This window comes from Talpa occidentalis, unplaced genomic scaffold (genome assembly GCF_014898055.3).
Source record: "Talpa occidentalis isolate TD23 unplaced genomic scaffold, MPIMG_talOcc4v2.1 talOcc4.15, whole genome shotgun sequence".
Classification (NCBI taxonomy): domain Eukaryota; kingdom Metazoa; phylum Chordata; class Mammalia; order Eulipotyphla; family Talpidae; genus Talpa; species Talpa occidentalis.
Window position 1 is genome coordinate 44,816,806 of NW_023601543.1, and position 12,586 is coordinate 44,829,391.

The 12,586-nt window shown below is 40.7% G+C and overlaps 1 protein-coding gene across 1 annotated transcript in view; it reads left to right on the forward strand.

Annotated features, from left to right (window-relative positions):
* HDAC8 (histone deacetylase 8) overlaps positions 1–12,586 on the forward strand; it is a 210,412-nt gene that overhangs the window by 84,577 nt on the left and 113,249 nt on the right. The window contains exons 5-7 of the mRNA XM_054695891.1: positions 2,284–2,396; positions 7,030–7,107; positions 7,711–7,819. Coding sequence (XP_054551866.1) covers positions 2,284–2,396; positions 7,030–7,107; positions 7,711–7,819 — 300 coding nt within the window. The remainder of the gene's footprint in view (positions 1–2,283; positions 2,397–7,029; positions 7,108–7,710; positions 7,820–12,586) is intronic.

Sequence of the window (12,586 nt, forward strand, 5' to 3'; positions counted from 1 at the left end):
TAACCCTTATAAATCAGAAAAGGCAGAGCTGATTTTAATAAAACAAAAGTATTAAATTAGTCTTATTTGTCAAAGATTTGCCTAGCTTATGCAAATTTGAATTCTTAAAACTTTTGAGTTTGTCTTTATTGGAATGCTTTTTTTTAGCATGTTGAAATAAATTTTCTTTATTTTCTGGGAACTTTGTGAATATTTTATTTATCTAAGCACTTATTTCCATAAACCAATGAGAATAGAGCTTGTTTAACTTAAAATACTTTGTAATCTAATTTGGTAATGCCATCTGGATGTAGGAAAATAATATGCACTCACATAATGAGAGGTAAAAAGCCTTATTACTCAGGCTATTGCCATTAGAGGAATATTTCAAAAGAAAGGAAGGAACCAGGAATTTTATAGAGACAGGGAAAAAGGGGAGTCATCTCTGAGTATTATGGGAGTCATGAGGAGGCATGTTCTCATCTTGCAATAGGCCAGGGCAATGCCATCCTTTGCCGTTAACCATTCCTTGGGACACAAAAGGGTGGACTGTGGGTTTCTTAACCATCATTGATTTCCAGAAGCATGGGGTTCAGATAAATTTTAATGCTGTCAATGAGATGATTCTGCTTTGTCAATTTTGTCTATAAAATTTTTCTATATTCTCATATATACGTGTCATTAATTTCTGTCTTTTAGTTGGTAGGTTTTTTGGTCTTGTTTTTCTGTGCTTATGCCTTGTCTTCCTAGCTTAATTGTAAGTTCTCCAAGGGAAGGAAGTATGGCTTGTATTGACTTGTATTTTTCCTCTTCCCTATCACCCACCTTCTTTTTCCTAACACCTAATGTTCTATCTCATCTACCCAAAAGTTATTGATGTTCAATAGGACAGATTACCCCATTTTTTGATGTGCTAAGACAGTAGACTTATGAAATGTAAGCTTTACATATTTGGAAGATAACATCCAAGAACTTTCAAAGTCATGTACTTAATTCTTATTTATAAGAAATTCATCTTTTTTATATAATTGTTTTCTTCCTGTTTGCATGCCTAAGGGCCAAGCTATTCTTTTTCTGGGTGATCACTAAATTCACCTTCATGAAGCAAAATCACATCTAGTGATATTTTTACTAACTTTCCACCTGCTGGTAACCTGTGCAATCGATGCATCCTGTGAACCAGGGCATTGTTGAGACTATGAGACACTGTTATGGAAGAGATTTCATAAAGAAGTTTACACATTGTGTATACACTAGAAAAATCTTACAGTTTCATAGCCATGAAAATGTTATTTTAAATGATGCCTATGCCCACAATTCGGATTCAAGTAAAGTATCTGGGAGAACTTAGAAAAAATGTGCTGGTATTTGAAATGTCTGCAGAAGCAAAAGAAACTGAAGCATTTAGGATGAAACGTTAACGATAAATTAGGGTACATTATCGATGATAATGTTACTGTACATATACTCAGTACACTCCACACTCGGCTTTTATGAGCAACAAGTGCCAAGAATTACTGAAAAACACACACACACAATTTCTAGGTTGTGTCATAGGGTCAGTGCAGAGAATTCAATCACCAACATCTACATCTGGCTGAGTTGGATTGTTTTTAAGGCCCCTTCTAGAGTCTAGCTTTCCTAAAGTCCTATAAGTGATGATCAGCATTCATCACGATGACCCCAGGGTACTACAAAATTGTAAAATGATTGCTGAATCATTAGAGAAACAATCTTTTATTCAATATAGCTATGATAATCCAAGTCTTTGAAAATCTGGGATCCTGGATAGAAAATGTTTCTGATCGGGCCTCCCCTGGTGGCGCAGGCGGTTGAGCGCTGCTGTGAATCTGTCCACAGGCTCAGCAGCGCTGCTTCAATCCTGGCCGGCCAGCGAGGGTCCCACATGGCATGGCAGACCTCTCCTGCCTCGCCCGCTGCTCCCCTTAGCAGTGTGTTTCGTCAGTCTACCTGTTCTGTTCCCCACTCTGTCTCTGGTGAATCCTCTCATCTTCCTGCACATCTGGCCTGTACCCTGGTTCTTGTATAAACAAACAAACAAACAAACAAACAAATAAATAAATCTTAAAAAAAAAATGTTTCCCATCAACCCGAATATTTAGTTTATAAAACTCTTCATTCCCTGATCCTTCTGTATCATTTACTATGTAATTTTTGTAGGTAGATTTTGGTTTTCTTAAAATGAGGAATTGGAAGGGAATAGATCTCAAGAGTTAACTCCTTGACTGTAAAGACTCCTAGATTCCTTTTGGCTATTGGCTGTAGCAACTTGTTTCCTTACAGAGATGAAGCATCTGGATTTTGTTATCTCAATGATGCTGTCCTGGGAATATTACGATTGCGACGGAAATTTGAGCGTATTCTCTACGTGGATTTGGATCTGCACCATGGAGATGGTAAGCCCTTCACTTTCAAAGGTGCTTTGCTGCTATGACAGCAGGTTTTTATCAGTTAAACTGCTTCTAGGCATCTGGTAAAAGGAGCAGTGCCTGTTGCAGTTTTCCTAATTGAGAATCCTACAGTAGTTAGAGATTGTTCTGATGTTATTCCTCCCTTGCTGACCAGGCTGTTTAAAGTACCAATACTGTAATCTCTTCCCCTCTCCTCTAGTAGCAAAGCTCTCCAGTGGAGAACTTTAAGTGGCAATCTAAAACAAAAAAAGAAGTGGAAATCCTAGCTTGTGTGTACTCCAGTGGTCAGCAACAAATCTCAGGCCATTTCTATTAGTTCTAAGTGAAATCTGCAGTTAGAGCTGATAGTCTCCAGATAAGATGGGTGCACAATGGACTCCCATTCTGGATTTTTCACCTATGGCAACATCAACTCATGTAGTGAGCAGAATCTATGCCACTTTCTTTGTGTTGCTACATTATTTAGTTTTTCCAAACCCAGGGAGGGCATCTTTATCTTTTAACAGCAGCAGATTCCTTAAAAATTTGTCCTAACCCCGTTCATCCCCTCTTAGGCTTCCTTGAAAGAATGCCTCGAACATTTCTGTGTGTCTTCCATGTACCATGTATAGAGGTTCAGTGACAGTTGGCCCCATTCTGGTTCTTTACTAAATCGTCTGTGTGACAGTATTTCCATTGCCCTAGGAATGCTTATCCCGTAAATTATTAGTTAAGTTTCTTTCCTTCCCTGTTTCCAGGGAGTTTTTGAGACAAACTAATATCATCAAGGTATAAGAGGGGAAAAGAATAATAGATACTAAGGATAGGATCGATTTTGCTGCCAAAACAGAAAAAGAAAGAAAAGATTTGTGGGGGAAACCTCCCTAGAGAGCTTCTCCTGGATGGATGGTCCCAGGGAATGGTGACAGAAGAGGAGAGTCACAGAAGAGAGAAGGGTTCAGACACCCAGTAGCCTACTCTAAAAAGAGAGTGTCCGCTGAACAGCTGTACACTTGACCAGTAAAAAACACATTCTTGCTCAAAAACCTGAAGAGACTCCTTATTGCCTATTACAAGGGTGACATTTGAGCCACAGGTTTTCAAATGGCCTGCAAGCTAATAATGGTCTTTATATTTTTACAAGATTGTAAAGAAAAAAATATACACACTGGAGACCGTGTGGTTTGCTAGCCCTTGCCTTGTAACTCTGGTTCTCAAATACGAATGTATAATCAGGATGACCTGGGGAAGTTTGTTTTAAAATGCAGATTCCTGGGGCATGTCCACCAGATAGTCAGCTTTTGTAGGACTGGTGTGAAACCTGGAAACCTACATTTTAACAACACTCCCATTGTTCCACAGGCCATGCTTTGGTTCCTCAAGGTGAAGTCTACACCCTTCACCCTGTCTTTCAAGTCCTACCTCAAAGAGGCCTCACCTTCTCTCTCCAGCTTTCTTCCTCACTACTTGTCTCAGGCTGCTCTACTCACTAATCCCCAGACAGGTGTCACTGTCCCTCCCTCCCGACTTTGCATCACTTTTTCCTACCTTAGTTTTGCTTTCTCCCCTTCTGTATTTCTAAGTTCTACACATTAGTTCAAATTCTGACAGTAGCAGATTTGCTCTGATCATTCCAACCCAAGCGTTTTCTCCCTCCATTCAAGTCCTATATTGTTTGTATGGCTCATTTGATAATTATATATTATCTTGTTTGGCTAGTTAATTCTTTAAAGTATCTCTGTCTTCTCTTGCCATGGAAACTTACAGTTCCTCAAGAGCAGAGATCAAGCCGTTTACTTCTTTCAGTCCTGCAAAATGACTTGAACAAACAGAAATATGCATATAGTAGGGGTTCAGTAAAATATTTTTAAATGTATGAGTATGAAATGGAAACCATCAGTATCAGAGTTCAGGAATAGAATCTACTCATTGAACCACGTAAGAATGAAATAAGACTGTTACCTGAAACCCAGTCTTTCCATTTGCAATGTTATTTCTACACCATTTAGAGTTTCCTGTTGTAGACAACTTTTATGGTGTGTTTCATTTCAGTTTATTTCCCCTCTTCAGCACCTCCCTTTCAGTGACCCCTGCCCTACCTCTAAACTCTTACACATTTGGTTTATTTTAAATTTCCCATGATTCCATAACTAGCATCCCACGGTAGCTTCACTAGCTCTCCTACGCTGCCCTCACCTCCTTCTCCAGCCTGAGGTGTTCTTTTCTTTCACCCCATACTCCATATCCACCACCAGTTTGTCTAGGTCCTTTTTTAAGAGTGATTTTCTGACAATGTCTAGTGGGAACTCCCTGGAATAGCCACTAAACATATGAAAAGGTGTTCAACACCCTAATTCTTAGAGAAATGCAAACTGGAACATACTTTGTGCCCCAAATTGAAAAGAATAACAATACCCAGTGCTAGTTGGGGTGTGAGAACATGGGAACTCTCCAATACAGTGGAAGTATAAATTGGTACCGCCTCTTTGAGTGCATAAATCATCAGGATTTTCACGAATTATCCATGTGTTGTACTTTCATTTCTCAGTCAAAATCTGTTTAATTTGTTTTATTTCATTTTCTTTTGTTTTGTTTATTTAATGTTTTGTGCCTGGAGCCTTTAACTGGTTTTAACTGCCTCCCTAGGGCAAAACATAAGGCTTGGGAAATTCAAACATACCTGCGATACACAAACACAGTTAGTATTTTTTTAAGGTCTCAGTTGGCCTCTAATGAAGACTGAAAGTATTACGTAAACAGAGACAATTTCTTTATTTGAAGTATCAAAGAGGGTAGTACATGAATTGCTAGTAGTCCTTCCCCTTTATAGACAGATTATCTGAATACAGAGTAACTACATGAGGTTCTGGAGGTCAGCAGTGTGTTTATCTGTACAGTTAAGTAGTGGCTTGTCAGGGTTACTTTAAGTCCCATCTCTTATCTTCAAGGCCTCTATTTTCTGATTCTGTTTAAATGGAAAAGGGGCGCCTTTTAAAAATATCCCCCCCCATCTTTCTACAGGCTTTGAAACTATGTTATAAAGCTGCTATTAAGGGACATAGGCAGGACTATTTTCAGACATCCATGTTTTAGTCAGAAAGATGTACTGTATGTTACTTAGTCCACATGGGACTTTGGGTAAACTGTCTATATAACCAAATCTGTATCTAGAGGGGCATTTTGTAACTAGGGTTTTTATTGGTCATGTTTTTCAAAGGGTTGCCATGTTATATTTCTTTGACCAAAAAAATCCCCAAAGTTTAACTGGAACCGCTGAGCCAAAACCAAAATTTCCAAGATGGTGCCAGTTTCCTCTATTTGGTTCTATTGATGATGCCTCAATTCTAAGCTCTAACATTTTCTACCTTTTAAAACAGGGGCGGGGAAAGGAAGGACTAGAGTCAAAATAAGGGGGGGGTGCAATTGTATGGGGAATATAACCAAAATGAAAATGCATACATTGTGCAAAGATGAAAAAAGATGTAAGAATTATATAAAATAAAATATTTAAATAAAAAAATAAGGGGGAGTGCAATTGTATGAGGAGTATAACAAAAATGAAAATGCATACATTGTGCAAAGATGAAAAATGATGTAAGAATTCTATTAAATAAATAAATAAATAAATAAATAAAAATATTAAAAAAAATAATAAAACGAGTTGGCAAAGAGAGTCTGGACATCCCTCAGCTTGGAAAAGGGAAGTCTGCTTATAATTTGCCATGAACTTGAAAAGGAACCCCAAAACTTCACTTGGGTCCAAAGTTCTACATCATCCTGTAGTGACAGAGATCAGAGACTAAAGCGTTAATGGGCAAAATGAGGAGCACCCCAGGTCCCCCAAACCTGCCTGCTCTAAATGGGTTCTGTCATCCACTCCATCAAGACAAAACATCCTCTTAGTCTTAGCATAAGTCGTTCAGTAGAAAAGAACTTTAATAGAATTAGTGTGCAACAATGAGTAGAATAGAAAAAATATATAGTTAAAAGAGTTTCCCCAGGAAACACCCTAAGTTACCCATCCCTTGTGAGTAAAAGCCCAGCCAAACAGAGTTGGACCCAAAGCAGGGCCACTGAGGCTTGAAAGCCTGCCACACGTCTAAGTCACCTTTTGGTGGGGACCCATAGGAAAGGGACAGAACAGCCAGGCAAGTCTGGAAGAAAAAGAGCAAAATCAAAATACAAGTTAAGATAAAGGCTGCCATTGTCAGCCTCCCCACGGGCCTCTCACCCACGTCTCTGTCTCTTCCAAGTGTCTCCTTCCATGTCCTCTAAGTCCCCGGTACAAGTCCAAGGCCGAGAAGCAAGTGTGGCTTCTTCTTCACATGTGTCTCTGCTCCACATACTTCCTCCAGGTCTTCTCCTTCTTCCTCTTTCATCCTCCCTGACCTGCTTAGTTTTCCCTTGCTGCTCAGCTCCTCCCTTCCTTAGATGGGGCAGGGAACCTGGAACATTCCCTTCCTATAGGGATTACACTGTCACAAAAGGACTTTATTACTTCTAGTCTTCAACTTGTTGCCTTTATTATTGCTGCCTTTTCATCCCTTATCCTTCCTACAGCTGCTTTCTAGAATTTCAATTGTCGAAAACAGGAGTTGCATATATGAAGTGATTCTTCTGCCATTTCTTTCTTTGGTAGGCGTTGAAGATGCCTTCAGTTTCACCTCCAAAGTCATGACGGTGTCCCTGCACAAATTCTCCCCAGGATTTTTCCCAGGCAAGTGATCTGTTTGCAGAGTATTACATTTGAGAAATAAATACTGCAGTTCTTCTATATGTTTCTTATACGTTATATTTGGATGCTGTTAATACCTTATTAGTGCTACTCTATGCAAAATCTAACACAGGTCACATCAGATGACAATGATAACAGGAATGTAATGCTATTTCTTTTTCCAGGTGATTTTTATGGACTGTTAATAGCTCACTTGCACTTACTGTACTATCAGATACCCTGTGTAACTCCTAGCATCCTGATAATTGCATTGTTATACTAATATTTTGTCAATCTAAGATACATGACAAATCAAGCCAAGGACTTAATCTCTTTTTTATAATTTGATCCAGCAAGAAGGAAACTCTGGTTTTTTCTTTTTCTATGTTTTTCCTGCTCCCCAACATTCTCACCATCACCAATTATCTGTTGTTTACAACAGATATTTCCCCATATTATTTTTCTTATTTTCATTCCCTTAAAAACCATCACTAATTCATTGCTCTCCTAATTGACCTTTCGGTCTTCTGAATTTCTATCAGAGAATCCTTCAAGCTTTCTATTTCACATGCCTTAAAAGTGTTTGCATGCTCTTCTCTTTTGCAGGAACAGGTGATATGTCTGATGTCGGCTTAGGAAAGGGACGGTACTACAGTGTAAATGTGCCCATTCAAGATGGTATTCAGGACGAGAAGTATTACCACATCTGTGAAAGGTATGGCAATAATGCTGATCCAGTAACCAGTGGATTACATTGCTGTAGGATGAAATGGCCTCCAATCTCACAGAAATCTTGTTTTTAAGGGACAATTTGAAAAGGAAGCCACTGTATATCCATGTTGCTTTTGTATTGTGTTCATTATGCTTATTTTGTGAGGCTGCTGTCCTCTATTTGTGGGAGGACCAAGTGGCTGGACCAGAGCCACTCTGTAGGTTTGCTCTCACCTACTACCCGTAATGATTCCGGCTGTCCTTAGCAGGGCTGCTGAGCTGCCCTGGAGAATAACGTGTCTGCTACTTTGTTAGCTAAAACCTGCATGTATTAACCTGGACAGTTCCATTTCATTTTTCCATGATGGAGATTTGCTTCCATCCACTGGTGTGAATATTAAAGAGTTCTTTATTATGAGTTCTTGAGTTCTATCTGTTGTGTTAAAATTGGAGTCAGAAATCTTTTTCTTTACTGTATGGTTAAGGATTAAATTACGGCCACTTCTGAGCAGACAGTTGGCCAATGTGTAGACCATTGGGGACAGAAAAGCCTTACAGAGTTTGGGGGAAGGGAGAGAATGGGAAACCTAAACTCCTGCTTATAAAACTTGAGATTGGTCGGTACAGAGTCACTGCTGGCATTAGCGAGTGTGACTAGAAGCCAGCCAGTCAACATTGTTCAAGGTAAGTAAAGGGGACTAAGGTGCTTTAGCTCCCTCCCCCACTGAGCTCAGATTTCTCCCAGCCTATAGTGGAAACAGGGACTTCCCAAAGGAACATGCACTGACTGCCATCTCTGGGAATTTTATCGACAAAGTGGAAATACTGAAAAATAAAACTTTATGCGTCAAAGGGGCCTCTTAGCTGCAGAGATTTGGCCAGCCAGGTTATCATCCAGCAGCACTAGCCTCTGTATTGCCAGATTGAACAGGCTTTTTTTTTTTTTTTTTTTTTTTTTAAAGCCTGCCACTGATCGGTTTTTTGGCCATTTTTTTTGTATTTACATGTTGTTTGTATTTTAGAGGTATAGGCTCTCCCCCTTCAGGTGTTGCTACTATGCCACACCCCCCACCAAAGTACCCTCAGTACAATGGACTGTTGGTTTTAATTGCCCTCCTTTGTTCCCCCAAGGCTCTGTTTTGTCCCTGAGCAGGGCAGATCAGAGTTGCTTATGCAGCTTTACCAATAAACATATCCTATTGTTTTGTGTAAAAGGAGAATTCTTTTGTTTTTCCTTACATCCCATTCTTGATAATGACCCATATTTTTTTGCCTTTTTAATTTTTTATTTTTGCCATACTGGGAAGCTGGGTCATTCTCAGTGCCTTCCCCTGGGTTTCCTAGAGCTCTTTCCTGGGTCTTCATTGAAAAGACAGCATTTACCTTCCTGCAAATGTAGTTTGTACTATCTGACCCTCCCTAAATGGGTTACCTTAGGCGTGCCCCTATTGAGCTCATCTGCCCATCATAAAACCTCCCAAGAGCTTCCTTTATTCCCCCACTAACTTGGCATCTCACTGAGTGTCATCCGTAGATTTGAGGATTTTCCAGTGCCCACCTGCAAAGATGTCTATTTACCCTTCTTCAATCAAAAAAAAAAAAAATGTTTCTCTCCTATATATTTTTTCTCTCTAAACTGCTCCTAGTACATGATTTAAGTTTTTTTTAACTCCTTATAATTCATGTTTAAAAATAGACATGGCATACAAACTTAATTAGCAGCATTTTAAAAGTGAGCTTAGCCCCCAAAAAAAGATCCATGGAAGATCACACACGATTTCCCTTTGCCAGCCCCAGCCTAGCGTAGAAGAGGCCAGGGTTCCTTCGTATCTGGGAGCTTGCCTGCTAAAGCACTGTTGGAGGTGGTACCGTATCCGGCCCACTTAACAAGGGTGGAGCCGAACCACCAGGTGAAGCCACATAACACAGGAGGCAGGTGGGCTCTGGGGAGACCCATGGAGAAGGGCTCTTTGGCTTCTCAATATTGGACTTGCACCAGGGACTTGGGGGACAGGGAAGGAGACATTTGGGAGAGACACGAGGGGAGGCTGACCATGGCAGCTGTTACCTGGATTGGTACTTTGATTTTGCTCTTTTTGTCCCAGACTAGCCTGCCCCTTTCTGCCCCTTTCCTGTGGATCCCCACCAGAACGTACCTTAAACTTGTGGCAAGCTTTTGGGCCTCAGTGGCCCCACTTTGGGCCAACCCTGTTTGGTTGGGCATTTACCCACAAGGGGATGGGTAACGGGGTGTTTTATTGGGAAACTATTAGCCTTTCTTCTCTTTTCTCTCTGTGCACACTAATCCTATTAAAGTTCTTTTACACTAAGAGTATGCTTTGTCTTTGTGCGCACAGATGGTCGGACCCCTTTAGACCATGCAATTTGGGGGGGCCCAGGTTACCCCTCAGTCACACTCTAACAGTCCCAGACACTCATCAGTTTATTGTTCCCAAGGCTCCTTTTGCCTGTGGAGCCACATCAGCAATCTACTTGGTGATCACCTAGGATGCCGGGTCCCAGGTTTCCATTAGCACTACTAGAACTTTTCCCTTCTATTTCCTTCAGAAGTCAAGTCTGGTCAGGGCATTACCTGACGGCACCTCTGATTCCAGGAGTGCCAGGGAGACTCCCTGACCCCAGCATTTCCCCCTTCTGTTGCACTAATACCAGAAGTTTCTTTAACAGGAAAACATACTTTCATTCTACAGTTAATAATCAGCTTTTAAAAGGAATTTTGAAACAGGTTTACCTCCTCACCCTCACTCTGCCACACAGGTGTAGGTTTGCGGATTTTGCACAGTTTGCCCTTGATTTTGCACTTGATTTTGCACAGTTTGCAGTGTGAGCACCCTGAACATTCACAGGAGCAGAAATTGGGTAATGCGAGGGGAGGGGCATGAGAAACAAAACAGTATTGCCAACAAAACCATTTGGAAGCGGGTCAGCCCTGGTAACTAGATCACTCACTTGGTCCAAGTGATCACTAGATTACTCGGTCATTGTGCTTGTGACTACTTCTCGTTTGGGTCTTGGGACCAGAGTCTCATGCACATTTGCCGTTATAACCTTTGACCCATCTACCTCAAAAATACAGTAGACATAGGCTTCCTCATGTTAAAAAAGCTTATTCAGCATGTCTGCTACCTCCTTTTCATCCTTTTTGTTCCAGGAGCCTACTGATTTGCTAGCTCACTCCTTACGTGTGATTTAAAAAAAATAGGACTGCTTATTGCTGCTCATTTACAAGATGCACTAATGTTCATTTGCCACCCAGTTTCTAGTTTGCTCCTGAACTGCCTCTCACTGTAGGATTCATGAAACATCTTCCTCTCCTTCCTTACTTCTCTCCCTCCCTCCCTCTCCCTCCCTCTCTTCCTTCCCCCACCCCTTTCCTCTGCTGTTTTCTTTTTGAGACTGCCAAGTAGTCAGGTAAAAACCTAATGGTTTCATGTTAAGGTTTAACACATCCTTCTTATATTCTAAAGGTGGTTTAGGGATTCTTTTTTTTTTAATAGGCCAGTTACAGAATCTTTACATCAATGTTTTTAATACCAAAGGAGTCAGAGCTCCTTAGTCCATTCAATACTGATTTAGAAGGGCAAGGTCACTAATTGCCCAAAGCTTCCCATGGTAGCTTCTGGAGTTACTCTTACCAGTAGAGCCCTGTATTAACTAGCATACAGGAATGAAAAGATTGCTCTTGTCAGCACATCTCCTTCAAATAGATGCTATGGGCCCAATATAGAGGCGATAGCGTTCTATCCTATTTTTGATTTGCATGAAGACACCCCCCCCTTTGGCTACTTGAACACATAAAGTTTTTGTTTTTGTTTTTGAATTCTTTATTCAATCATAAATTCCTTAAATATGCATACTTCTGTGGTCCAATACTTAATTTTATGCCCCAAATACATTAGGAACTAAATAAATCAACATAAGTATTAATCAAGCAATTATTATATTCTCAACATGGAAGTATGAGCACCTTTCTCCTGATTTTAAGAAACATGCAGTTCAGCAGATACAACAATCAGAGGAAACAAGACTACAGCAAAGTAATAATTTAAATAAAATTAGTGCAAACATCTGGATCTAGCAGAAATGAAAATTGATGCCTAATGAGGGCTAACCATGTGTCATGCACTGAGTGACATAAACAGCTTTACATCATAATCTACTATGTCCCTTACACCGACCCACTGAGGCAGGGAGGAGCTGCATTTCCAATGGAAATATGGGGCACACATAGGTTAAGCAATTTGCCCTGTCACACACAGAGCAAATGGTTGAGGGTGAGAGTCCACTCCAAGGCTGTCTAATTCTAATGTCCATGCTCCTAACACATGTGCTTAACTTTTGCGAACTTGCCAAGAGTAGAACAGGATCGTAATCATGGTGGGGGGGGGTGAGGAGTCCATGGAAGGGAGTGAATATGGGGGAAAGTGGAGACCGACCTCCCCATAACAACTTGAGTCCAAAGCAGAGTAAGAACCAAGTTCCAAGCAGCCCAAGGCCCATGCATGAGCTTTCTGTTCTAAGGATATAGCAGAGCAACAACCACCCACTTTTCAAGAGGAAATTGTCATCTGAGGCCACCTCCTCCTATAACTAAGCTGCTGGCTCCTGGCTGCCCAAGCCAAGACAGACCTGGACTGACAACCTCATGTGGCAGTGCTCATGCTTGTAAGGATGGCACATACTAAATTTGATGGGAGAGGAAGGCTGTTATGCCAAAGGGGCAGTTTTCTTGTTCTCAGATCGCATCATC